Source organism: Plecotus auritus, assembly GCF_963455305.1.
Source record: "Plecotus auritus genome assembly, chromosome: 9".
Lineage (NCBI taxonomy): Eukaryota > Metazoa > Chordata > Mammalia > Chiroptera > Vespertilionidae > Plecotus > Plecotus auritus.
Window position 1 is genome coordinate 17,965,734 of NC_137783.1, and position 25,185 is coordinate 17,990,918.

At 41.8% G+C, this 25,185-nt stretch overlaps 1 protein-coding gene across 5 annotated transcripts in view; it reads right to left on the reverse strand.

The window, feature by feature from the left end:
• Positions 1-25,185, reverse strand: part of CNNM2 (cyclin and CBS domain divalent metal cation transport mediator 2) — a 125,012-nt gene that overhangs the window by 21,163 nt on the left and 78,664 nt on the right. Inside the window, exon 2 of one of the 5 annotated variants that reach the window (XM_080640964.1) lies at positions 22,474-22,569. The exons of the other annotated variants lie outside the window; for them this stretch is intronic. Coding sequence (XP_080497090.1) covers positions 22,559-22,569 — 11 coding nt within the window. The 3' untranslated portion in view covers positions 22,474-22,558. Of the gene's footprint in view, positions 1-22,473; positions 22,570-25,185 lie in introns of those variants that run through there. 5 annotated transcript variants of the gene reach the window in all.

The following is a 25,185-nucleotide window of genomic DNA, read 5'->3' on the forward strand; positions in this document are numbered from 1 at the left end:
TGGTGCCTGAGCACAGATCAAGGCAGTGGTGGCAAAATGTACTAGCGTCTCCCGGGTTCTCCACCACCATGTACAGTAACAATGGGGGGGGGGGGTCCATTTCTCTTAAGAATATCCTTAATAAAGCAGTAAGTGTTTTAATTCCATTAAATCTTGGCCCCAAGTACCTGTCTTTGAAAATTCTATGTGACAAAAGGGAAGGGCATGAAACACGTGTGCTGCCTTCAGAAGTGTGACGGCGCCTTGAGGGAAAGCACTTGCACAATTGGTTCCAGCCCCTCTTTTCACTGAACAACAATTGACTTGAAAGAAAGACCACTAGACAGACCACGGTACTTAGATTATTGGGCAGACCTTTTCCTGAAAGTGAACAAAATGAGCCCGTTATTTTCAGGAAAACAGCAGCAGCCTTTGCTGCCGCAGGACGCCACAGGCGATGCTCACCTGGTTATTCGGGCAGCGTCCCCAACTTGCTGCAGTCTAAAGGCACTCTTTCTGTGTTTTGGAAGCAGGTCTAGCCCAGTGGTCGGCAAACTGCGGCTCTGTTGACTAATGAGTTTGCCGACCACTGACCTAGACTCTCGATTCCAATAATTACAGGCTGTTGTTGTTCCTTGTGATTAAGCCCCCTAACCTCAGGGAGGAGGGAGGGGTAAGAATTAAACTACTTCCTGGAGTGGGCAAGGATCTAAATATATTATCCAGAATTCTTCTGTAAGGAAGATTGCAGACCAAAGGATTTTAATTCGACTGCACCCCAGGTCCACTTATGGAGTTTTGGTGTAGTATCAAGAGAATATCCACGATTATCAAAAAGGCTATAGATGAGAGCAGAGGTGAGGTTTGCAAGTGTGGTTTTGCTGGGGGCAGTGGTGGTGAGGTGGGGTATAGGAGGCAGGACAGGGTGGGGTACACAATAAAATGTGTTTTTCCCTTTCTTTTTCTGCTTCTCTGCCTCCTTTGGGGGTTGGGGTGGGGAGTATTCACACTGTTTGCCCAGGAGTAGGCTAGATCCTGGGCCGAGTGTTGAACCTTTTCCAGATACATATCTGTTTGAGGCCAGATTTTCTTCATATACTTCAACTAAAACAGTCGTACTGCACAGACTGAATGCAGAAGAGAGTCCAGCTGCCTTCCACTTAGCCAGATAATAAGAAGATATACCAAAAAAAGGTAAAACAATAACACTTAATACTCTTATTTTGGGAAATAGTGATTTTAAGTTCAGTATTTTTTATATATATATTTTATTGATTTTTTTTACAGAGAGGAAGGGAGAGGGATAGAGAGTTAGAAACATCAATGAGAGAGAAACATCGATCAGCTGCCTCCTGCACACTCTCTACTGGGTATGTGCCCGCAACCAAGGTACAAGCCCTTGACTGGAATCGAACCTGGGACCCTTGAGCCCACAGGCCAACGCTCTATCCACTGAGCCAAACCGGTCAGGGCTTAAGTTCAGTATTATTTATGTTAACATGAAATGGATTTGTTATTGTTCGTTCAAATGAATTAAGAATGTTTTCAATTTCTCAGGTTTTCTTTTTAATTTAGTTATTGATTTTAGAGAGAGATGGAAGGGAAGGGAGGGAGAGAGAGAGAGAAACATCAATTTGTTGTTCCACTTATTTATGCATTCATTGATTCTTGAATGTGCCCTGACTAGAGATCAAACCCACCACCTGGGCTTATCAGGATGATGCTCTACCCCACTGAGCGACCTGGCCAGGGCCTCAGGTTTAATGTCAACCCACAGGGAAGAACACATGCTCTGAAGGCAAAGCGAACCTGGATTTGAACTCCAGCACTGCCAGTTCATTAGCCACTACTGGCTGTGTGGTCACAAGCAAACCACGTAACTTTTCTGAGCCTCAGTCCCCTCACGTCCAAAAGCAAGCTCATAATCACTGCTGCCCACGGGACTGTAGTGAATAATTATCAGAGATAATGTTGGTAGAGAGAGAAAAGACAGTGCCTGGGATCCCTGAGGTGATCAATATGGGGCAACTCTTATTAATTTATTAATGTTCTTCCTCAAGTCTAAGGCACCATCAACTTATTACCAGCTTAGTCAGAGGGAGGGGAAAACCCACTACATTATATGTGCACTGTGATTAAAAGATGTACTTCAATTTCAGAAAGATCTTTTAAAATATTAAACACATTTTTCACACCAATATTGGTGTTTCCAGTTCAGGGCATGTGAAGCATCTGAAATACATCCTAAACTAAGCCAAGTAGACATAGTATAGAAATTCCATGATCAGTTAACACGTATGTTGTTGTTTTTAAATCACAGGATGGGTTTTTTTTGGGGGGAATAGGATGGAGGAGCAGTCCTTGAAATAAAGTTTACTTAAAACTAGGAGTCAATCAGGTTCACTTGGACACAGCAGGCTAAACTGAAATATCCTCTAAGGCCAGGTCTGCTCAAGTTCCCAGCAGCACTCATTCAGAAACTGCCTCGGGTTCTGCAGGTTGGTTGGCCTTCCCTGCTTTGGCTCAGACCCCTTGAGAGGCAACCATGTCTGGAAGCCTAGAAGGTTAGATGGTTAGACAATGAGGCATCCTAACAATTTTCATCCTTAGCATGCTCAAGCTCAAAGAATGAAAATATTTCCAGCAAATGAGACTAGGAAAAAAACTTATCAGCAATAGATATAAACACCGCATCGGGGTCAAGTCCATTCCAGTCTAGTCAATTCAGTCTGGTGAGTTTCTCACATCTGCTTTCCCAAGAACCCAAACATAAGCAGTTAAAAATTCTTGGTCAGTGCTGTCTGTCGAAAGTTAAATTCTTTTGCTATTCCCAGCTTGTGATCATTTAAAAGGAATTTTCCAAAGCAAGGTCTAATATTAGACTCAAAATGAAGTTTCCATTCCACTGAGGCGCTATTCTCACCAAAGTAACTACTGCATAATCAGATTGTCTTGGAGCAATTCGTTTAAATGCAGATGGACATACTTGGAATACCAGCTCTATAGCACCAGCAGATCGGACTGGAGAAATTGTTCATGTGAGTTAGGCTTCTTAGACGGAAAATTAAATTTTCTTAGGGGCTCCCTCTCACACCCCACCTTCAATGCTGAAACTTTTGCATCTGCCCAGAGCCACATTCTTTTAGCTTTTGAATTCCTGGTGAGAAGTCCTGTTTTCTGAACCTTCTTGCTGGTAAGCAGTACAAACAAAATAAAAAAGTGACCACCCTCTTCTCTAATCATGCTTTAGGAGGCTAGCAATACAATGCACCTATCATCCCCCACTTAATCATTTGCTGCAGGAGTTCCATCTTCTCATCAATGGAACAATCAACGGGGGAATGTAAGCAAGTTGTCAATACAGAAATTTAAAAAACTGACCTCCAATAGCATCATTCTTAACCTGAGCATTGGAGGGGTTCTGTCAGGATTGAAAGCAGAAAAGCAATTTTGGGGAACTTAACAAAAGACTCAACCAAAAACTAAAAAAGATTATGAACTGGTGGGTTCTTAACTTCCAAAGAGAAGAATGAAAATATAGCAATCAGTACAATATGCAATTATAGGCATTAAATAACACAAACTTTTAAATATATGTAAATTAAACAAACTTGTTAAACTGTGTATAGAACAAATGAAGCAGACATTGCTGTCACAATCAGGCTTTGGAGAGAGCCCTTTTTGGCCAGCTGTGAGAGTTCCTGCAGTATTCCGGTCACCATGCACTGTCCTAGGAATGGAGGAAAAGGGATCACCAAGAGAATCAAAGCAGGCCTGTTTTCAGAGCACAGGGCTCTATGGATACATTTCAATTCAAATTCAGAAACATAAGCAAGTCAGCATGAAATGATCGCCTAGACCAGTGGTCGGCAAACTCATTAGTCAACAGAGCCAAATATCAACAGTACAACGATTGAAATTTCTTTTGAGAGCCAAATTTTTTAAACTTAAACTTCTTCTAACGCCACTTCTTCAAAATAGACTCGCCCAGGCCATGGTATTTTGTGGAAGAGCCACACTCAAGGGGCCAAAGAGCTGCATGTGGCTTGCGAGCTACAGTTTGCCGACCACGGGCCTAGACTGATCATTTTTCTAAAACTGCTATGTGCTCACGGCAGGGCACTTACAGAGAAGAAATTACAAGAACATGTCTTCATTGTGAGATGAACTAAGTAACTAAAATTATCTATACACAGCAGACGTGGGATCAAATTTCTGCCTCTGCGTAGCTCCCCAAATCAAAGTTTATTTGCATATCCTCTCTGGATTGGTAAAGCAGCCCAGAATGGTAGCAGGTTGGCACATTTGCTTCTTTTAACCTTACCATAGAGGCTCAAATTCTGAATGAAAGACACCATTTGGATACTGATGGATTAATCCACTGCATAGGCTGACAAAGGGGCCTGTAACTGCCTGTGGAAAATATGGACTCATTTGTATCCACACCTTTCATGCCAATGAAGGGAAGTGGAACAGTAAGCGGACTAACAGAAATAGCCAGAGAAGAAAGCCAAGAGGGTAGATGAAGAAGAATGGAATTAGGAACGACATGACACAGCTGTAGTCAGAAAGACCCGATAATGTGAGCACAAGGCAAACAAGAGTCCGTGGGGCTCTAAAATGCCACTCAAACAGCAGGAAGAAAATACACAGGAGATTCAATAATGAGAAATTCAAGCAAAACATTTTATAGTCACCATTACTGCGGTGTTGCACAACTTCAGGGGGGACCAATAGTGGAGTGCAAGGCTTAACAGTCCCCTGGAAGTTGTGCGATGCTGTGGCCCCTCACTAACCAAGGGTAGGTCAAACACACTTGACATGCCTTTGTTTCTAAAGTAGTCCCAGTTTAGCTAACAAAAACTGTAATGCTTCAATAAGTAGAATCATCAAGTCCCTAAGAGGGAGTTCAGTTCCTAATCATTAAGCTCCTAAGAGGAAAGTAGTGATAAAAGAAGGAAATGCTCTGTGAAGAAATGGGATGAAGGATATATTTCAATGGCCATACTTAAGATCTCCTAAGGAAATCAGTTTGCATATTAGTAGTTAAGGAAGTGGAGCACTTTAAATAGAATTAGAGTTAGTCCAATTTATAAAAAGTAAACAAACATATCAAGTGAGATCCTGTATATGAACATAGTTTGTAATCCATACAAACAATTGGGGGGCGGGGTACATGACGAGCCTCACAAGCTCAGTGACCAAAAGTGACCACACAGGATGGACTGATCACTAATCCCTAATAGGAAGGCCATGGTGGAGAGTCACATCCCAGGCCTACAGCTTCATTAACTAAGATCAGTCTTTACCTTACGTGAGTCCTGCCCACTCTTCTTCTGCATCTAGGATAATATACCTTTGAAATGTCAGAGTAACTTCCTTTTCTAGATCCCTTGAAGGCACCACTGTAGGCACCAGAGCACGAGACCATGGAACCCATCATTGCTATCTTGTTCCCTACATACCATCTTTAATGCTATAAATGTTAATTAACTATCCTACAAAACTTTCCTATAGGCTGGACATTCTTTCATTCAACTCTAGACACACAAATTCATTCATTCACTCAAATATTTACTGAATGCCCACTTTTTAACAGGGAACAAAACCAAACATTAGCCCACAAGTAACATTCTAGTGGGGAGACACACATTAAAGGAAAGAGACACTAAAAAATGTCAGACTGTGTAAAATGTGCTGTGGAGAACGCAACAGCAGGGGCAGAATTACACTTAATAAAGTGACATCTGAGCAAAGATGAAGGACGTGACGGAGCCAAATGAAGCACATAAAGGACTGGGTGGGAGGTCTCAGGCAGAGGGAACAGTCAGAAAAAGCAAGGAGGCCAGTGTGGCTGGAACAGAGAGAGCGAGAGGGAACAGGGTATAGATGAGGTGTATAGGGTGTGGGGAGGCTGACACGGATGGTGTGCAGATCCTGTAACCATTATAAAAACTTCAGCTTTTACTCTGAGTGAGAAGTCATTGGAAGAAGGTTCTAAGTAGAAGAGTGACCTGCTCTCTAGCTGCTGTGGGGAGAAAAGGCTTGGCAATTGGTGGAGAGAAGTCGGGGGAAAGGGAAATCAGTTGTTATTCCAGTAAATCAAGTGGGAGGAACAGTGGCTTAGTCTAGTGGAATAGTGGAGGTGATAGACCTACTGAGATTCTGGATATATGTTTAGATAGAGCCAACAGGTTCTGCAGATGGGCTGAATGTGGGGCAGAAGATAAAGAAAGAGAAGAGTCAGGGCTGACTATAAGGTTTTTGGCTTGAGCAATGGGAAGGACAGAGTTGCCATTTACTGAGGATTATGGAAGATACTTGCTTAGGAGGAAAAAGCTCAGTTTTAGACAGGTTAAGCGTGGGATGCCAAATAGACACCCTAGTGGAAATGTCACATAGACACTTACACACCTAAATCCAGGATTCAAGAGAATGAGAGAAAGGTGGGCTACAGCCCTTAACTGGTTTGGCTCAGTGGATAGAGCGTCGGCCTGTGGACTCAAGAGTCCCAGGTTCGATTCCGGTCAAGGGCATGTACCTTGGTTGTGGGCACATCCCCAGTGGGGAGTGTGCAAGAGGCAGCTGATCGATGTTTCTCTCTCATCGATGTTTCTAACTCTCTCTCCTTCTCCCTTCCTCTCTGTAAAAAATCAATAAAAAATATATTTAAAAAAAAAAAAAAGAAATGTGGGCTACAGATGAAAACTGCCCCCAAACCAATTAAATCTCCTCAGATGTGGGTGTGGTCAAAAGGGGTCCAAGCACTGAGCCTGGGGCATGCCAATGTCTCATTCGTTAGGAAGTTGAGATATAACCAAAAAGGAGACGGAGAAGAATGGCCAATGGGATAAGGAAAGAATAAAGGAGAATGGTGTGCTAGAAGCCAAGCCAAAAAACAGAACGAAAAACCCACAAACAAACCAAAAAAAAAACTACTTCAAGAAGAAGTTCAAAGTATCAAATGTAGAAAAAAGGTCATGAAAGGAGATTTGGGTGACAAAAGATGCTCAAGAAAAGAGAGGTTGGAGATGAAGAACTGACGGGTCATCATGTATGTGCCACGCCCTAGTCCCTGTCCAGCATGATTTCTACTACAGCCCTTCCTGCTTCTAACAGGAGGCACAGCTGGCCTGCTCTGCCAGGCAGCCTAAACCAGGGAGAAAAGGCCTGTCATTAGGACAGAGTTTGGCTTGTTCTCTCCAAAGCAACACCTCCCTCTCCGAGTACTGACCTCTGGAAATGATACATTAGATTTCCGATCACCCATGCTTAAAACTGAAATCTTTGTTGCTTCTCTCCCTCATTTCTCCCACACAGTGTTTTCTTCCTTTATAATGAAGAATGAATGAACACATACATACACGCAGTATAAAGTACACCTGGAGAACCACCACCCAGGAAGGACTACATAACCATGGACTACAGGATGAATGAGCAGGAGGTTGGAGGAGCCAGCAACAGGGAATGAGGAACGAAGAGTGGTAAGAGATGTGGTTCAAGGTGAATACAAGTCTACCTGCGGCCTCTCCGGTAGGCTCTCCTCTCCCCAACCCATTCTATTTGTTGAAAGCAGGTCCTTAAAGGATAGGGAGAGCACATGGTGGTCCAGCAACATGTCTCATGGTGATTAAGTGGCAATACAACCTCAGAAGGGAGCAATTTTCTTTTTCTTTTTCTTTTTTTTAATATATTTTATTGATATTTTACAGAGAGGAAGGGAGAGGGATAGAGAGCTAGAAACATCGATGAGAGAGAAACATCGATCAGTTGCCTCTTGCACACCTCCCACTGGGGATGTGCCCGCAACCAAGGCACATGCCCTTGACCGGAATCGAACCCGGGACCCTTCAGTCCGCAGGCCAACGCTCTATCCACTAAACCAAACCGGTTTCAGCGGGAGCAATTTTCTTACTCTTTCTAGCCATATCTGGACTATTGCGTTCAGGTCCGTATTTTATGAGGCAAACTGAGGAGAGAATGACCAAGACCCTTTAAGATGTATAAATGATGTATAAAAAACAAATAAAGAGGACACAGACATTCAGCTAGGACAGTGGTTGGCAAACTCATTAGTCAACAGAGCCAAGTATCAACAGTACAACGATTGAAATTTCTTTTGAGAGCCAAATTTTTTTTTTAAAATATATTTTATTGATTTTTTAACAGAGCGGAAGGGAGAGGAGGGATAGAGAGTTAGAAACATCGATGAGAGAGAAACATCGATCAGCTGCCTCTTGCACGCCCCCCACTGGGGACGTGCCCGCAACCAAGGTACATGCCCTTGACTGGAATCGAACCTGGGACCCTTGAGTCCGCAAGCCGACGCTCTATCCACTGAGCCAAACCGGTTTTGGCGAGAGCCAAATTTTTTAAACTTAAACTTCTTCTAACGCCACTTCTTCAAAATAGACTTGCCCAGGCCTTTTCTCCCTGGTTTAGAGCCACACTCAAGGGGCCAAAGAGCCACATGTGGCTCGCAAGCCGCAGTTTGCCGACCACGGAGCTAGAAGAGAAACCTGGACAAGGGGGAAATAATAGTAGCCTTTAAATCTCTGACATGAAAAGCAATCACTTGGTTCTTAGGCCTCCTCACCCAACAATTTATTACCTGCACACCTGCACCTGCACACCTGTACCGAACTTACCACAGGTACATGGCCTCCCTGATTAGATGATGAACTCCTTGGTGACTACTCCCCAGCCCCCAAGTCTAGCACAACGCCTAACATTCCAGTCCAGCCGTGGGCAAACTACGGCCCGCGGGCCGGATCTGGCCTGTTCGGCTGTTCTATCCGGCCCGCGGAGCCGAAAGAGCGGAGGGTTCTCTTGCTCTCCCCTCAGCTCCTTTACTTTGTATTTATATTAGTTCACACAAATACTCCATCCATGCTTTTGTTCCGGCCCTCCGGTCCAGTTTAAGAACCCATTGTGGCCCTCGAGTCAAAAAGTTTGCCCACCCCTGCTCCAGTCTCTTTCCTAGTCCTATATACACAAAGGAAAACTTACTAAACCACAACATACTCATAATCACTCAGAATTTCTCATTTCCTATCAACAAGTGAATTAAGGAAAACCTTCTTAAAGGCCATCAGAACCTGGCACCCAAATACACCATCCTCCCACCCTATGTGCCTCTCATGGTTTCACTGTCCAATCATCAAATGACTTGATTTTCTCCGATCATAACCTCGATGGTTTTACTCAACCCCACAGAAGAGGTAGGAAGGAGCTTATCCTGCGGGGGTGGAAAGGGAGGTCAAAAACCACCAAACCCAGCCCCTTCACTCACCTCCCTAACCCAACCCATTGCCACTGCCACACCTGGGCTGTGGTAGCGCCTACATCTCTACACCCATATTACTCTTAACAGTACGTAGGTCCTGCCCTGGCCAGGTGGCTCAGTTGGTTGGAGCATCATCCCACACATCAAAAAGTTGTGGGTTCGATTCCCGGTCAGGGCACATACTTAGGTAACAGGTTTGATCCCACAGAGCACACAGAAGGCAGCCAATCGATTCCCCCGCCCCCACTTTCTCTTCTTCTCTCTCTCAAATCAATTTTTTAAAAAGACATTAAAAAAAATAGTAAGCCGAAACCGGTTTGGCTCAGTGGATAGAGCGTTGGCCTGCGGACTCAAGGGTCCCAGGTTCGATTCCGGTCAAGGGCATGTACCGTAGTTGCGGGCACATCCCCAGTGGGAGGTGTGCAGGAGGCAGCTGATCGATGTTTCTCTCTCATCGATGCTTCTAGCTCTCTATCCCTCTCCCTTCCTCTCTGTAAAATATCAATAAAATATATTAAAAAAAAAAATAGTAAGACAGGTCCTTACTCTATCCATTTCCCTCTCAATTCAACAGCTACAAAATCAAAAGAAAAATAAACCCTGTATTATAAGCCACACTACACAAACACAAAGCCATTTTCTCACAGATTTTGGTAATGCATTTTCACACATGCCTGCAGGTCTTCTGACTAATACAGTGACAGACCTAGTATCATAGCCTGAGGGCAATGGCTGCATTTGCTTAAGGAGAAACACTACAATGTAATTCAGGGAGCTATCCCCTTACTATCTCTGTACTGTTTAAAGCTAAAATGAAAACAACAAGCTTCATCGTTTTTTTTAAGTACTTATTTTACCTTACCATCCCCACCAGAGCTAAGTGCATTTTTTCCAATTGAATTTTCCCACCATAAAATAGACTAGAAAAAATGTGACACAGATCTTAAAATAGTCCTATAAAAACAATACATGAGTATATATATAGAAGCACTTGCTGTATATAGAAGTTACTGGTTTTAAGTGATGATAACAGTTGCTATTCTGGGAGATGAAAGGCCCCTTTTACCAAAAGGTTTACTATTTCCAAAAATTCCAATGACCAACCAGTAAGTGGCTGCCCCAAGTCTGCCAAGAGGACAGCTCCTCCACTCCAGGCACGTGGGAGTCACCTCAGCCATAGACAGCCTCACTCCGTTAGATCCTGTCCGCCAGGAGGTTTACTAGGACGGGATTTGGAATCATGGTTTCCTAAAAAATTAAGTTTTTTGGTGAGAGTAGCAATTTTTTTGATACAGATATTTCTTTATAGGGTAAAACCCTGAATTTATCTATTAATTTTGTAGATCATAATAGCTTTCAGGGAACAGGCCTACTATTCATTGGCCCCTCACACTCTGAAAGCAAGGAGGTAGCCATTCACTGAGCTACTCAGCCTCTAAAGGACTTTTTAATTTTTTTTAGCAGATGCCTTCCCCAAAGGTGACTGCAGAGTCCTGGGCACAGTGCAGGGAGCCTCCGGGAGTCTGAGCAGGCAGGCCAGGTTTACCAGGGCCCAGCCTCAGTGCTGCACATGGAGGCAATCTCTCTTGCTGTCTCAGGCTTGCTTCTACGTATTTGCTATAAATACCTGTTTCTTAACATTTAAACTGAGTTTGTTCCCACTTTCCCATTCATTACTAAAGTTTCTTATTCTATATCCCTTAAATAGAAATACCTGAAAAAGAAAAGTATCTTTTCTGACAATTAATATTTAAGAGAATTATGTTTGTGGCTATCTTTAAAATGTTAGATTACTGCCCTGGCCAGGTAGCTCAGTTGGTTAAAGCATCGTCCCAATATGCCAAGGCTGCAGTTTTGATATCCGGTCAGGGCACATAGAAGAATCAACCAATGAATGCATAAATAAGTGGAAAAACAACTCAATGCTTCTCTCTCAAATCAATAAAAATAATCGTAATATTATTATTGACTGGTTGAATTTCACTTTTCCATAAAAAGCTCTCATGCAATAAGATCAGAAATATTGCCCTAACCGGTTTGGCTCAGTGGATAGAGCGTCGGCCTTCGGACTCAAGGGTCCCTGGTTCGATTCCGGTCAAGGGCATGTACCTTGGTTGCAGGCACATACCCGGGGTGGGGGGGGAGTGTGCAGGAGGCAGCTGATCGATGTTTCTCTCTCATCGATGTTTCTTTCTTTTTTTTTTATTATTTTTTTTTCAAATTTTTATTAAGGTATTATATGTGTACATATCTTACCATTGCCCCCCACCCCACTCCCATACCTGCCCTCACCCCCCAATGTTTTGCAGCCGTTGGTTACTCTTATATGCATGCATACAAGTCCTTCAGTTGATCTCTTATTTCCCCCACCTCTCCCTAACCTTACCGCTGTAATTAGACACTCTGTTTGATGCTTTACTGCCTCTGTAACTATCTTTTGGTTCATCAGTTTATAATGTTTTTCATTATCCCTAAATGAGTGAGATCATGTGGTATTTTTCTTTCATTGACTGGCTTATTTCACTTAGCATAATGTTCTCTAATTCCATCCAGGTGTCTACAAATGGTAGTAATTCCTCTCATCGATGTTTCTAACTCTCTATCCCTCTCCCTTCCTCTCTGTAAAAAAATCAATAAAATATATATATTTTTAAAAAGATCAGAAATATTACACACTGAGAAAATCCAGCCCATGTGGTTCTCAGATTTTGACAGCTGCATCTGTGGAAACTCATAGAAGGTATGGCTGCCTTCAATGACATCAACATTTACATGTTAGGAATTATATTGAAGTGTGAAGTACATTAAAACTACAGGTACCTGCTTGACTCTTTGTAGGCACACAAATATTTACTGAGTGAATCCAAAAATTTACCTAAATCCTTTGAACCTGTTTTTATTTTCAATCTATACAATTTTCTGGGCTAAAATTATATTTTATTTGTCCTAAAACTACCTCCTCCACATTATTTTTGAATTTATAACCATAACTTCTCTCAGTTATCATTAGCGTGAAGATACTATCTTTTTACAGTATGCCCAATATTTCACCTAAGAATTTAGCCTTGATTTTTACAAAACGCTTTTATATTAAACACTGCACTCACCTGTCACCTGTAATTTTCCTGTCAGGCATCCTTTCTTCCAGTCCTCAAACACTGTTATGCACTTTTTTTCCAGCACAGTGCTAGTACATAGAGATGTCTACCTCCTTAAGAAAACATGTTTGTGGTGTGTTTTTTTAAAAACATGAATTAGAAAATAATTTATATTATGAAAAGATTTAGATTTACAAAATGGGACATTTTTAAATTAGAATTTCATTCTGAGATAACTGTACATTCTTATGCAGTTGTAAGAAATAACAGAAAGATCTGGTGTCCTTTTACACAGTTTCCCCTAAACGGTAGCATCTCTAGCGGATACTGACACTGACGCTGCTGCAGAACCAAACTTCCATCCCCACAAGGATCGCTGACGTTGCCCTTTTAGAGCCACAAATACTTCCCCTTCCCTCCAAAACAGATCATTTTAATAACTTCTCTGGTGAAATAGATGCTTAGTTTTCTACTGGCAATGGCTCTTAGCTTTAACTTTTAAGTTTAAGCAAATATTAAAAAGCTCACAAAATGGCAATCAATGGGAAAACACTTTTTATCAACAAAAACTTGTTCTACATGGAAGTCTGAAAACTCAAAAATGGGGTCCAATCCTGGCAAGGCTAGAGAACCAGGCTTCCCGGCGGAGACGCCCACGGCAAGTTGTTGCCTAGCAGAGTGCTCAGGCAGCCCCATTTTTTTAGAGAGCAGCAGAGACCTCACCGTGACTTAGTAAATGTCTGCAGAGAGACCTCTGTGGCAGTATAATTTTCCAGACAGCTCCTCTGGCTTCTCATAATGTGGTGGATTTCTTGTTTTTGTTAATCCTCACCCAAGGATACTTTTCCATTATTTTATTTATTTATTTATTTTTAGAGAGAGTAGAAGGGAGGGGGAGAGACAGAGAGAGAGAAACATAGATGTGAGAGACACATCGATTAGTTGCCTCCCACATATGCCCCAGCTGGGGCTGGGGATTGAGCCTGCAAACAAGGTACATGCCTTTGACTGCAATTGAACCTGCGACCCTTCAGTCCACAGAACGACGCTTTAGCCGCTGAGCCAAACCGGGCTGTGTGATGGATTTTTGATGGAACTTGGATAGGTAACAGTCCCTAGTAATTAAACACTAATCTAGGTGCTGCGGTGAAGGGATTTTGCGGGTATAAAGTCCCTAATGGGTTAACCTTAAATATGGATATCTTGGGTGGGACTGACTTATAATCAGCTGGAAGGCCTTTAAAAAATAAATTTATTGGGGGACATTGTTAATAAAATTATATAGGTTTCAGGTGTACAATTCTAGAATACATCATCTGTATATCATATCGTGAGTTCACCACCCCTAAGTCACGTCTCCTTCCATCTCTGAGGAAGAGACTTTCTACCTGACCATGGCAGACCATGTCTTGGGGTTCCAGCCTATTTAGGATCTTCCCTCCTGAGGGCCTGTCGTAGGGACTTCGGACTTTCTTAGATTACAATTACATACATAAGCCTGTTCCTTACAATAAATCCCTTAATGAATGTTGTGTGTGTGTCCATCCTCTACTGGTTTTGCTTTTGAACCATGACTGACAGACTCGGACACAAAGGGACTCAGAAAGCAGATACCACATGAAAATTAGGGTTAGATTACGTTTTCATTTCCCAAACTCAAGACAATGAATGACTGTCTATGAAGACAAGCTAATGTATGTATACTGTGCCAGAGACCCGCTCAATGAACTTCCTCGTAGGCATAGCAAATAATCATTTGGAACCAAAAAAAAAACTAACCTAGACTAAACTGTGGCTGGATTTAAAGGACAAGAAGCCAAATTATTCACTTCAATGCATCCAAGTGTCCTACCCTATTAAAGACAGCCCTGTGGTCCTCCCACCCAGGTCAGGATTCCAGACCAACAAACAGCGGATGGGCTCACCCCCGCCCCCACCAGCTTGTTCTGTCTTACTTCCTCAGTCCTGCTGTCAAGATACCTCAGCCAGAAACCCAGTGAGTCAATTCATAGAAGATTCCAGTTGTTCTGTGACTTGCTTAATGTCCCATCCAAGTGATTTGTGAGAAAATCTTGTGAACCAACAGCAGACACTGAAGAGTTTTTTCCATTATTCCTTTCTCCCAGAGTATTTAAAGACTTGAATTTTCCCATCTTTTGGAGAAATATTTTCTTATAAATAGTGAGGCATGCCGGGCATCTCCATTTCATCTTTTTTAGTGGTCTGTAACACTCACTGTACACTCGCTGGAATGTTTTCCTAGTAAATGATCAGCAATGGAAAACATGGCTAAGACAAAAGATGGCTTTCAGGCTGAGATGATGGGAACCTTCTCATCTTTCCCAAGAGACAGGTAGTTCTATAGAACTGTGGGGTTTATTTTAGAACCAATGAGTCTATTTTTGTCTTTCCTTTAGACTTGTAGCCTTTGTAAGGATGGAAGACTGACTATACTGATGAGGTAATAGTCTAACAGATTAGTAACAGTCCAACATATCCAGTAACAGGAGATTTTAAACAGAAGTATACTTCTGCTGTTACGACTAAATATCAATCTTTTAATTTTATAATTTTCTCTTCTATTCCTTCCTCATGTCTTAGTTTTTGGACCAACAATCATTTAGAACTTTGTTTTGCAATCCAAAGCTCTTAATTTCAACTAAACTGATTTCTTGGATGATTTCTACAACACAAGTAGACAAGATTGGTGGTTATACAAAGTCATACATAAAAACACAGTCCTCTTCTGATAGCCACAGTGAACAATAATTATTGAAGTCTAGATGATGTGATCAAACCACACCATACATTTGCTTTAGGAGAAGGCCTTTTTATTTTTGTAACCCTCACCTGGGAATATGTTTTTATTGATTTTTTGAGGGGAGGGGGAAAGAGAAACATCCAATGGTTGCCTCCAAATTAACGCCATGACCAGGGAATCAAACCCGCCACCTTTTGGTGTCTGAGCGGACGCTCCAACCAACTGAACCACCTGGCCAGGGCAGGAGCAGGCATTTTAAGAAGGGTGAGGTCATCAGTTCCTTTTAAACTTGCTTAAAGGAGAAGCTAAGGGTGGGTTTGTTAAAAGAAAAAAGACTTTATCCTCTTTTCTCACTCAAATCTCCTCTTTTCACAAAGTCCTTCCTAATGACTTCAAGTTGGAATGAGCATGTGGAAGTGTTAATATATATTATGATAAAGTTAACATAAGTTAATAATAATATATTATTATATAATTAATAATCAGGTGATATGAGGAAAAAGGCCTATCAAAATTATTAAAAGTCACTGAGTCCTGGAGTTGGAGAGAAAAATTTAAAGTTATCTAGTTCAAATTCTTATCCAATATATTAATCCCATCTTTAATTTTTCTGCAAACAAGAAACTTAAAAAAATAAATAAATCAAGGGAGCATAGATAATTTGAGGTTTCGCTCATTGTCCTGAGATAAGAATCCTAGCACTTTACTCTTCTGTTTCCTGTCCTAGAAACCGAAGAGTAAATACTTCATTATCATTGTAGAGGAGAAAAGATGCAGTTGGATAACTTTACAAAGCAAACATCCTCTATAACAAATTCCTTCACAATTCCTCCTCACCTTCCCATTATCAACCTTCCCCCACCCCCACCCGCCAGTATCTCTGAAAAAATGTGTAGGAAACAAAAGGCAAGTTATTATTTTTTTTAAATAAATCTTTATTCAGATTATTACAATTATTTCTCCTTTTTCCCCCCATAGCTCCCCTCCACCCGGTTCCCACCCCACCTTCTGCCCTTACCTCCCCCGCACTGTCCTCATCCATGGGTGTATGATTTTTGTCCAGTCTCTTCCTGAACCCCCCCATACCCCTTTCCCCCTGAGAATTATCAGTCCACTCCCTTTCTATGCCCCTGATTCTATTATATTCACCAGATTATTCTGTTCCTCAGGTTTTTAATTCACTTGATTTTTAAGTTCACTTGTTGATAGATATGTATTTGTTGTTCATAATTTTTCTCTTTACTTTTTTCTTCTTCCTCTTCTTTAAGTATACCTTTCAGCATTTCATATAATACTGGTTTGGTGGTGATGAACTCCTTTAGCTTTTTCTTATCTGTGAAGCTCTTTATCTGCCCTTCAATTCTGAATGATAGCTTTGCTGGGTAGAGTAATCTTGGTTGTAGGTTCTTGCTATTCATCACTTTGAATATTTCTTGCCACTCCCGTCTGGCCTGCATAGTTTCTGTTGAGAAATCAGCTGACAATCTTATGGGTGCTCCCTTGTAGGTAACTAACTGTTTTTCTCTTGCTGCTTTTAATATTCTCTCTTTGTCTTTTGCTCTTGGCATTTTAATTATGATGTGTCTTGGTGTGGTCCTCTTTGGATTCCTTTTGTTTGGGGTTCTGTGCGCTTCCTGGACTTGTAAGTCTATTTCTTTCACCAGGTGGGGGAAGTTTTCGGTCATTATTTCTTCAAATAGGTTTTCAGTATCGTGCTCTCTCTCTTCTTCTGGCACCCCCATAATTCTGATGTTGTCCCAGAGGCTTCTTACACTATCTTCAACTTTTTGGATTCTTTTTTCTTTTAGCTTTTCCGGCTGAGTGTTTTTTGCTTCTTTGTATTTCACATCTTTGAGTTGATTCTTGCGTTCTAGTCTGCTGTTAGGTCTCTGTATAATATTTTTTATTTCAGTGAGTGTATGTTTACTTTCTAGTTGGTCCTTTTTCATATCTTCGAGGGTCTCGTTATATTTATCGGCCTTTTCTAGGATATTCTTGAAAAGCCTTATAACTGTGGTTTTGAATTCTATATCCAGTCATTTGTTTTCCTCCATTTCTTTCGTTTGTGATCTGTTTCTTTGATGCCGCATTTTCACTGCTTCCCTGAGTTGGTAGGGTAGATTTGTGTGCTAGGTTTCCTATATGGCCCAGTGGGTCTGCCTCCCCAGTTAACCTGAGGTGGACACTCTTGGTGCACCCCTTTGTGGACTGTGTGTACAGCCTTGTTGTAGTTAAGTCTTGATTGTTGTTGGTATCACTGGGAGGAATTGACCTCCAGGCCAGTTGGCTGTAAGGATCAGCTGTGTCTATGCTGGGAGAAGTTCGGTGCTGGAGACAGCCTTATAGGATTAGACTTGCCAAATTGCAATAGCCTCTGTGCTTAGCTTGGATGGGGTGGAGTCTCAGGGCGGAGCAGACAGTCTTGGCTTCCAGTCAGCCTTGCCCTTGCGCGCGTGCACGCCTGCAGACCTCTGCCTTCCCCGGCTCCTGAGTCTCCGCCCGAGAGTCCAGATTCCCCCCACAAGAGCGTGGGTCCCCAGGGGCTTGCCTGGAACTGGGGTTCAGTGCAGTCAGAACTGGGGCTCAGTGCAGTCAGGAGCTTCTGACTCCCTTCCACTAGGGAAAGCCTGTGGCAACCTCCGCAGCCTTTGTGCGCACTGGCATGCACGTGCCTGCAGACCTCTGCCTTCCCTGGCTCCTGAGTCTCTGCCCAAGAGTCCAGATTCCGCCCCCCCCGCCCCCCCCCGCCGTAAGAGCGCGGGTCCCCAGGGGCTCGCCTGGAACTGGGGTTCAGTGCAGTCAGAATTGGGGTTCAGTGCAGTCAGGAGCTTCGGACTTCCTTCTGCTAGGGAAAGCCTGTGGCAACCTCTGCAGCCTTTGTGCACACTGGCGCGCACCTCCGGAACCCTGCCTGCCAGGGCTCCCCCGGGTCTCCTCCGGGTCTTCGAGTCTCCGGGTGCCTTTCTCTCTACCTGACAGTCCAGACTCCCCCTGTATGAGCCTGGGTCCACGGGGTTTTGCCCGGGACTGGGATTCAGTGCAGTCAGAACTGGGGTTCAGTGCGGTCAGGGGCTTCCTTCCCCCTCCCGCCAGAGAAAGTCAGCCAGGCTCTCAGCCGCCCTTCCTCTCTGCGCGCACAAAGACCCTTTGCCGTACCTCCAATTCTCTGTGAGCTTTTCTCTTTCCTTCTAGTTGTAGAATTTTCACTCAGCCAGCTTTCCTGTGGTTCTGGATGGTGTTCGTTCTGTCTTTTAGTTGTAGTTTTGAAATTGTGCGAGGCAGCAGTTTAGGTGTTTACCTATGCCGCCATCTTGGTTTCTCCCAAGTTTTTCTATTTCTATGAGAAAAAAATCACTACCTAAATGTTCACCAATAGATGCCGGTTGAATAAGTTCTAGTTCATATAATGGTAGCATACAATGGTATACTGTGTTGCGTTTAAGAAGAATCAAAGATCTCACAGTCTTTTGAAAAGTTTTTCCATATTTTCATGAAACATTACCCAAATATAGTAAGAAAAACAGTAGAATAATAAACATAATATGATCACATTTGTATAATTGTATACCCACAAACATTTCGGGGGGAATTAACATTAGCATGTTGGCTGCAATTCACAGTACAAGTTTGTGTCTTACAGAGTAATTCTATTTGTGTGCTTCTCATCAAAAAGGAAAAAAAGAATGAAGATTTATAACTGTATACACTGCACTCCTGTATGTAATCTTCACCAGAGAGAATGTTTACTTTGACTAGGAATGAATGAGTAGAATCTCTGTCAACATTAGACGCCCCTTAAGCGCCACCGCAAAACCCTCCAGGCCCCATGGCTTCCTCCTTCCACCACCGCAGTGACCCATCCACACAGGCTTGGACTGGGTTCTGCCCGTGCAGTCAGTGCAAGCAGACGGCCAGCCGACGGCAGCTCCAAGTGCTTCTCACTTCTGCCTGGAGACTGCTCCCCAAATCCACTCTGCAGTTATGCGTATGCAATCCAGAAATGGGGAGATGTTAGGAATTAATGCCCTGGGAGGATACTTCCCCCTTTTGTACTCAGTGGACAGGTCTGAGAGCACTTGGGAAGGCTCCTGGAAAGGCCCTGGGTCGGATAGAACGCTTGTGGCCCTCAGCTGGTGCTATATCCAATGTGCTATCACATCCTGGCATTTCTTTCCCCGCTTCCCATTTCACTTCCCTTTGTCCTGAACTCCTGCTGCCTGCGGTCCCATTCCAAATATACTTCTTTATAGTCTGTCTGTCTGTATCAGGCTGCCCTTGGGGCTAAGATAAAATCAGATGAGTGTAAAGTGTTTCTGCCGATCAGGTTCTGACTTTGTACATTTCACCCTCTTCCATTTCCATGATTCCAGTGCCAGATATGTTAAGACATATTCTATCTCAACATGATGCTGGTCCTATACTTTTGTGCCACAGTCCTGGGTAAGCTGGCACAGTGGGCAGGAGTATTTCTCAACAGCATTACCTCACTGGGTGGCCAGCAATAACTATCCATTGAAGTGACTGCAAACCCAAATTAAATGTGTCCCCAGCTCACTTTCCACAGCTGGATTCCCAAAATCTCCTGGGACCACTTCACCATCACCAGACACAACAATAATGAGAGAGTAATTTGAATTGGCAAGAGAGCAATTTTGACCAATTGTATAAAACATCTGGATTTTGCAATTTTAAAAAAACATAACCATGTAGACACATTTGTGAGGGCCCTTGCCAAGGCCCATGCATGTGAAGCACTTAAGCTTAAACTTAATTAGCTTTATGGTAAATCTGTTTTTCACTACATACTAATCAACTATAACATAAGCAGGCATTAACACAGAATGAAAACTCTCTAATCTATATACTAGTACCATCCCCAGTCCAATATTTTTTCCTAAACTTCAGATTCAAACATATCCCAATTGCCTACTTGGTCCTCTTTACTGTCCCACAAGCATCTTAAGATCAACACATCCCAAACTCTATCATCTTCTTTACCAAACCTGTCCCTCCATTCTGCTCCTCTTGCTGGCTAATGGCACCGGTACATCAAATGTGAAGGTGAGAGTCATCTTAGATTCCTCCTTTTCCTCTAGGTTCACCCTGCTATGACAAACTGGTTCCAGACCACTGTGTTAAGTTTTAAATTTAAGACTACCTCCTAAATATCTATTGAATCCCTCCCATATTCCCCATCCCCAGGACCAGCTCACCTTAGATACATGTCTCCATTATTTCTCTTCTGAACTGCAACAACCTTCTCCTCCTAACTTTAGCAATTTCTTCAAAGACATCTCACTGATGCCATAGTAATCTTTCTATAAAGCAAATCTGAACATGTTATTCCCCTACTTGAAATTTTTTAATGGCTTTCAATTACCTACGATAGTCTAAATGCTTCGGTATGGCCTACAATGCCCATCGTGACATGATCCGAAGCTCCTTCTCCAGCTTCATCTCCCGTGTCTTTGCTCATTTCGTGCCATACTGTTTGCCATTCTCCAATCTAGATACACCATTTGATGGTTCCCTCTGCCAAGAACACCTTCCTCCCCTTGGCTCCTTTACTTTTATTCTTCCTCAAAGATGCAGTTCAAGTATCCTCTCACCCTGCAAGTCTTCCTGGCCTTACCTATGCCGGCTGGGCTTGGCTGTCCTGTCTCTGCTCCCATAGAGTCTTCACTAGCTCCATCAGAGCATTTATTATTCTGTATTATAATGTGTTCTCTCCTCTACTATACTGTGAGATTCTTGAAGGCAAGAGTTCCCTTTCATATCTAAAGCCTCAGGAGCAAGCACAGTGCCTGGTTTAGAATACTCTCAATAAATGCTGAATAAGTAGCTTAAATTAATCGGAAGAAAATAGGAAGGGGGATAAAGATTAGGAAAAATTATATTATCTCTGCAAGCTCTTATCACAAGACATTGTTTTTCTTCCTGGGACATAATGCAATAAATGAAGCCAATCAGCAACTGCCGGTCGTCTGTAATTTTAGCAACCGTTTCCCAGAAGAGTGGCCAATTGTTACCTAAGCTAAGGCCTTGTACATAAAAGACTCTAATTTCCTATTTAATTTAATTGTACTGATTTTATTATTTTTACTCCTATTGGCACCAAATTCTAGAAAAGTTACAATAGAGTTTGTCTCCAGATGGAGCCAGCTTGAAAAACAAGTAGAAATCAAACTCTGTGCTCCTTCCTGTTGAGCTTGAGAATATCTTTAAAGAATTTTCATTGTCTTCTTAAATATACAACATGAATTCAGCCTGAAAACCGAGACTCAGATATTCAAATATGATGGCTTGTCAAGAAAAAAAAAAATTCATTTAGCTTACTGAATAAATGAATGTTCAAAAGAACTCAACATTCTTTTGCTTATTATGTAAACATCTTTAGAAGTATAGCTGCCCCTCAGTAAAAATAACATGTCTTAATGTTTCTGGAAGAAGGTACTTCAACTGTCTACTGGTTCCTGACATAACATTCAGAAGATCTAGGTCATCCTTGGTTACTGATCCCTCACCAAAAGTCACAATTTTTAGCATTCAAATATGTCTGATGGGACCCTAGAGCATATTGTCAGGGCTTAAGGGCTTAAACTAAAATTAGACAAGTGGGTTTGGATCTTTTGGTTCTGCTACATATTAGCTGTGTGACCGAGGATAAGTCATTTACCCTCTCTGGCCTCTCACTTTAATCATCTGTAAAACAGAGATAAATCCTAAGGTTACTATTTTAAAAATGAATGGTCTGGCTGGCATTGCTCAGTGGTTAGCATCAACCTATGAACCAGGAGGTCATGGTTCCAGTCCCAGTCAGGGCACATGCCCAGGGTTACGGGACTGATCCCCAGTAGAGGGCGTGCAGGAGGCAGCTGATCAATGATTCTCTCTCATCATTGATGTTTCTATCTCTCCCTCCCTTTCTCTCTGAAAACAATAAAATTAAAAAATTAAAGATGAATGAAAAAAATGTGGAATTTAACAAAGTGCTTAGCACATGCTAACCAATAAATGATAATGGTTATATTATTGATGAAGTTTGTCCTGGTTCTGGAAGTTAAAAATAATTTCAAATGTACACGTATAATACCTTTTAATATCTATAGAAACAGGATCTTGAGATCATTAGGATTATTCAGCTATAAGTAGCTTCTTTCAGAATATAGGTTATAGACTTCTATCAAAGAGCATAATTTTTATCACCTGAGCATTCAATCCTAAGTAGACTTGTTTTCTTTTAAGTTCTTCAGTATAGCAACTCTACAAATTGTTCACTCTCTCAAAACCAAAATTCTGTGGCTAGGTGGATCAAATGGGTTATGGAGATTGTCCTCCCTCCCCTCTCACCTCTAGAAGTAGTTGCTCCCGCTTACTGGATGAGGCAGTGGGGAGGGCGGCCCATGAAGGAAGCTTGTACAGCCACTGCCTTTGTCATATTTCCTCTGTGAAGAAACAGAAGACTTCAGTTCCTGGGATTGATTAAGCTCTAGAATAGAGAACTAAGGATCTACTTTGTATTTTCCTAGGACTCTCTTCTCTCTTTGTGATAGTGTCATTGCAGAAAAACTTACACTTTTGCATTTTTGTCAGGAAAGTGGAAAGATAATAAACACAGGTAGCTTGCAATGCACAATAAATTGAAGGAAGTTGGCACAAAGCAGAGGAAGACTCAAAGACTAGGAGAATGAGAAGAAAACCCAATGAAAGAATAAATTATATGCAATGATCACACAAACCCTGACGTTTGCAAAGATATTGTGAAGATTATAAGATTATAAGATCAGAATTCACTTGAGGTCAATGTGGTCTCCTCTGGTGCTGGTCATGGATTCATTCAATAGATATTTTTACTGGGCACTTACCATATGCTAGGCATTGTACTAAACACTAAAGGTTACAACAAAAACATACAAATAAGACTAGTCTTTACTGTCAAGGAACTGGGAGTCAAGTGAGGAAGACAAGGCAAGTAAATTACAATAAGATAAACTATCTTTTAAGTGACCTCCATGTAACAACATGCTGGTTCACCACAAACGCCATTCTCCCTGTAAAACAATGACTGAGGCCCAGCACACTAAATGCCTTAGGCTAGTAGGCTACTCTCTAGTCCTCTGCATACTCCAACAGAAGAAGTAGAAGGCTTACTAACAATTGGTTATTTTTGTTCCCAATCCTGTTCATAATATCGATACTTGATGCTGCAATTATGTAATTTAAATATTATAGAAACTGATGAGACTAAAGAGTTGTTGTTTCTATGGAAACTATGATGAATTCTCTGGCAAGAATCCGTAAAAGCAAGTTGCTTAAGAAAAACTGATAATGAATTAGCAGTGGGCAAAAGAATTACGAAGGAAAAATATAGGAAGATTCTGCACTAGTATTGCTTCAAAATGCTTTATATTGCTTATTCCATTTAAAAATAAAACTCAATTCAGAGAAGATTTAGAAGAGTTAGAGAAGATATATTTTGGGTGTGATTCACACACCACTATAGGAAACACCAACCAGTGAATCTACACGCAGAGAAAATGCCTTGGCCTTATATCAGAAGAATGCCAATACCACTTTGCAATGCCTCCTTCAACAAATTGATTCAGGCAAAGAACCTTAATGCCTGCTGAAACCATTGGGGGGAAGGTTGATCCAGACAAGGATATTCACGTGGTGCCAAAGTACCACTCCACGGATTACCGTGAAAATACACGGGAGGGGAAACACATACTTACAATGGGGACAATCGGCAGTCACCACCTTAACCAAGTTATCAAATTTAACATCATTAATGGTGGACAACCAGCAACGTGAGTGACACACTCTGAAGTATATTTCATCCTCTATAAAGTATTCTTGCCAAAAATGTTTAATCAAGAACTTGGATCTAATTTTCAGTGTATAGGAAATACAGGAGATAGAGAAATTTAAATGAAATAATGAGATCATTGCCTCAATTTAACTGACTAGTATAAAATTCTAGCTATTAAGTCATGTGTTAACATGATAAATGGCAGGAGCAAAGATAAAAGGACCAATAAAAATAAGACCTCAGAATTTATACAGAAAAAAAGTGTTACTTCTTACAATGGTTTTTATTTACTCTATGAGTTTCTCAAGGTCCAAACTGTACTAAGGCAATTTTGTCAGGATTGGGTAGTAACACTTGATCAAAATCTAGACCCCAGATCTAGAATTTCAGAGATTCTATACAGAATTTTGAATTTCCCCTCAATAAATGTAATCTAACACAGTTTACTGCAGCATTAATTACTTTAACTTTTTTCAACCACCAACACTTGTTTCTGAATTAAAGTATAATACAGTCTTAACCCATTCAATGCAAGGGCGCCCTTTTCATTTTCCATTGCTCTTGGATATTCCAGCAGTGTGGTCTCATTTGGGTTAATTAACAGTACTCTAGATGGAAAATTTTCCCGGTAGGTTGTTCCATTCAGAGCCATTTAGAAAGCACTGCTTGCGTCAGACTCTGTTTTCTGCTTGGATAAGGGGGCCGTTACTGTAAACCCCAATTTTTCTGGCATCCCACCGTCACACTTCACCGAGTGTACCCCGTGCTTGCCTTCTACTAATGACCTTTCAGAGCAAAACTTTATCTAACTCACCAAGTTAGGAGACTTCCCTTCCCTTAGAGTACAACTTAAGTCCACACAGCCTGCAATTCCGTCAACAGACACCACATGACCGCAGTAACAGTAATAATTCACAATTACTGCAGGCCTGTGTGTGCCAGGCACTGTATTTGTATATAACAATTATCCAAGAGGAGACTGTTAGTTCCATTTTATGTATCACAAAACTGAAACCTAAAAAGGCTAACGAACATTCCCTGGGCTTCTGTCCTCCCTTCAAAGGACTCTAGTAGCTTACTCAAATGTTTTCTTTTATAGAATAGAGGGCCTTATGAATTACTGTCCATATTTTATAAATAAAGAACTTGAAGATCTCCCTGGCCAGTGTGGCTCAGTTGGTTGGGCGTTGTCCCACACACCTGAAGGTTGCTGGTTCAATCCCCCGTAGGGGGTGTGCAGGAGGCAGTT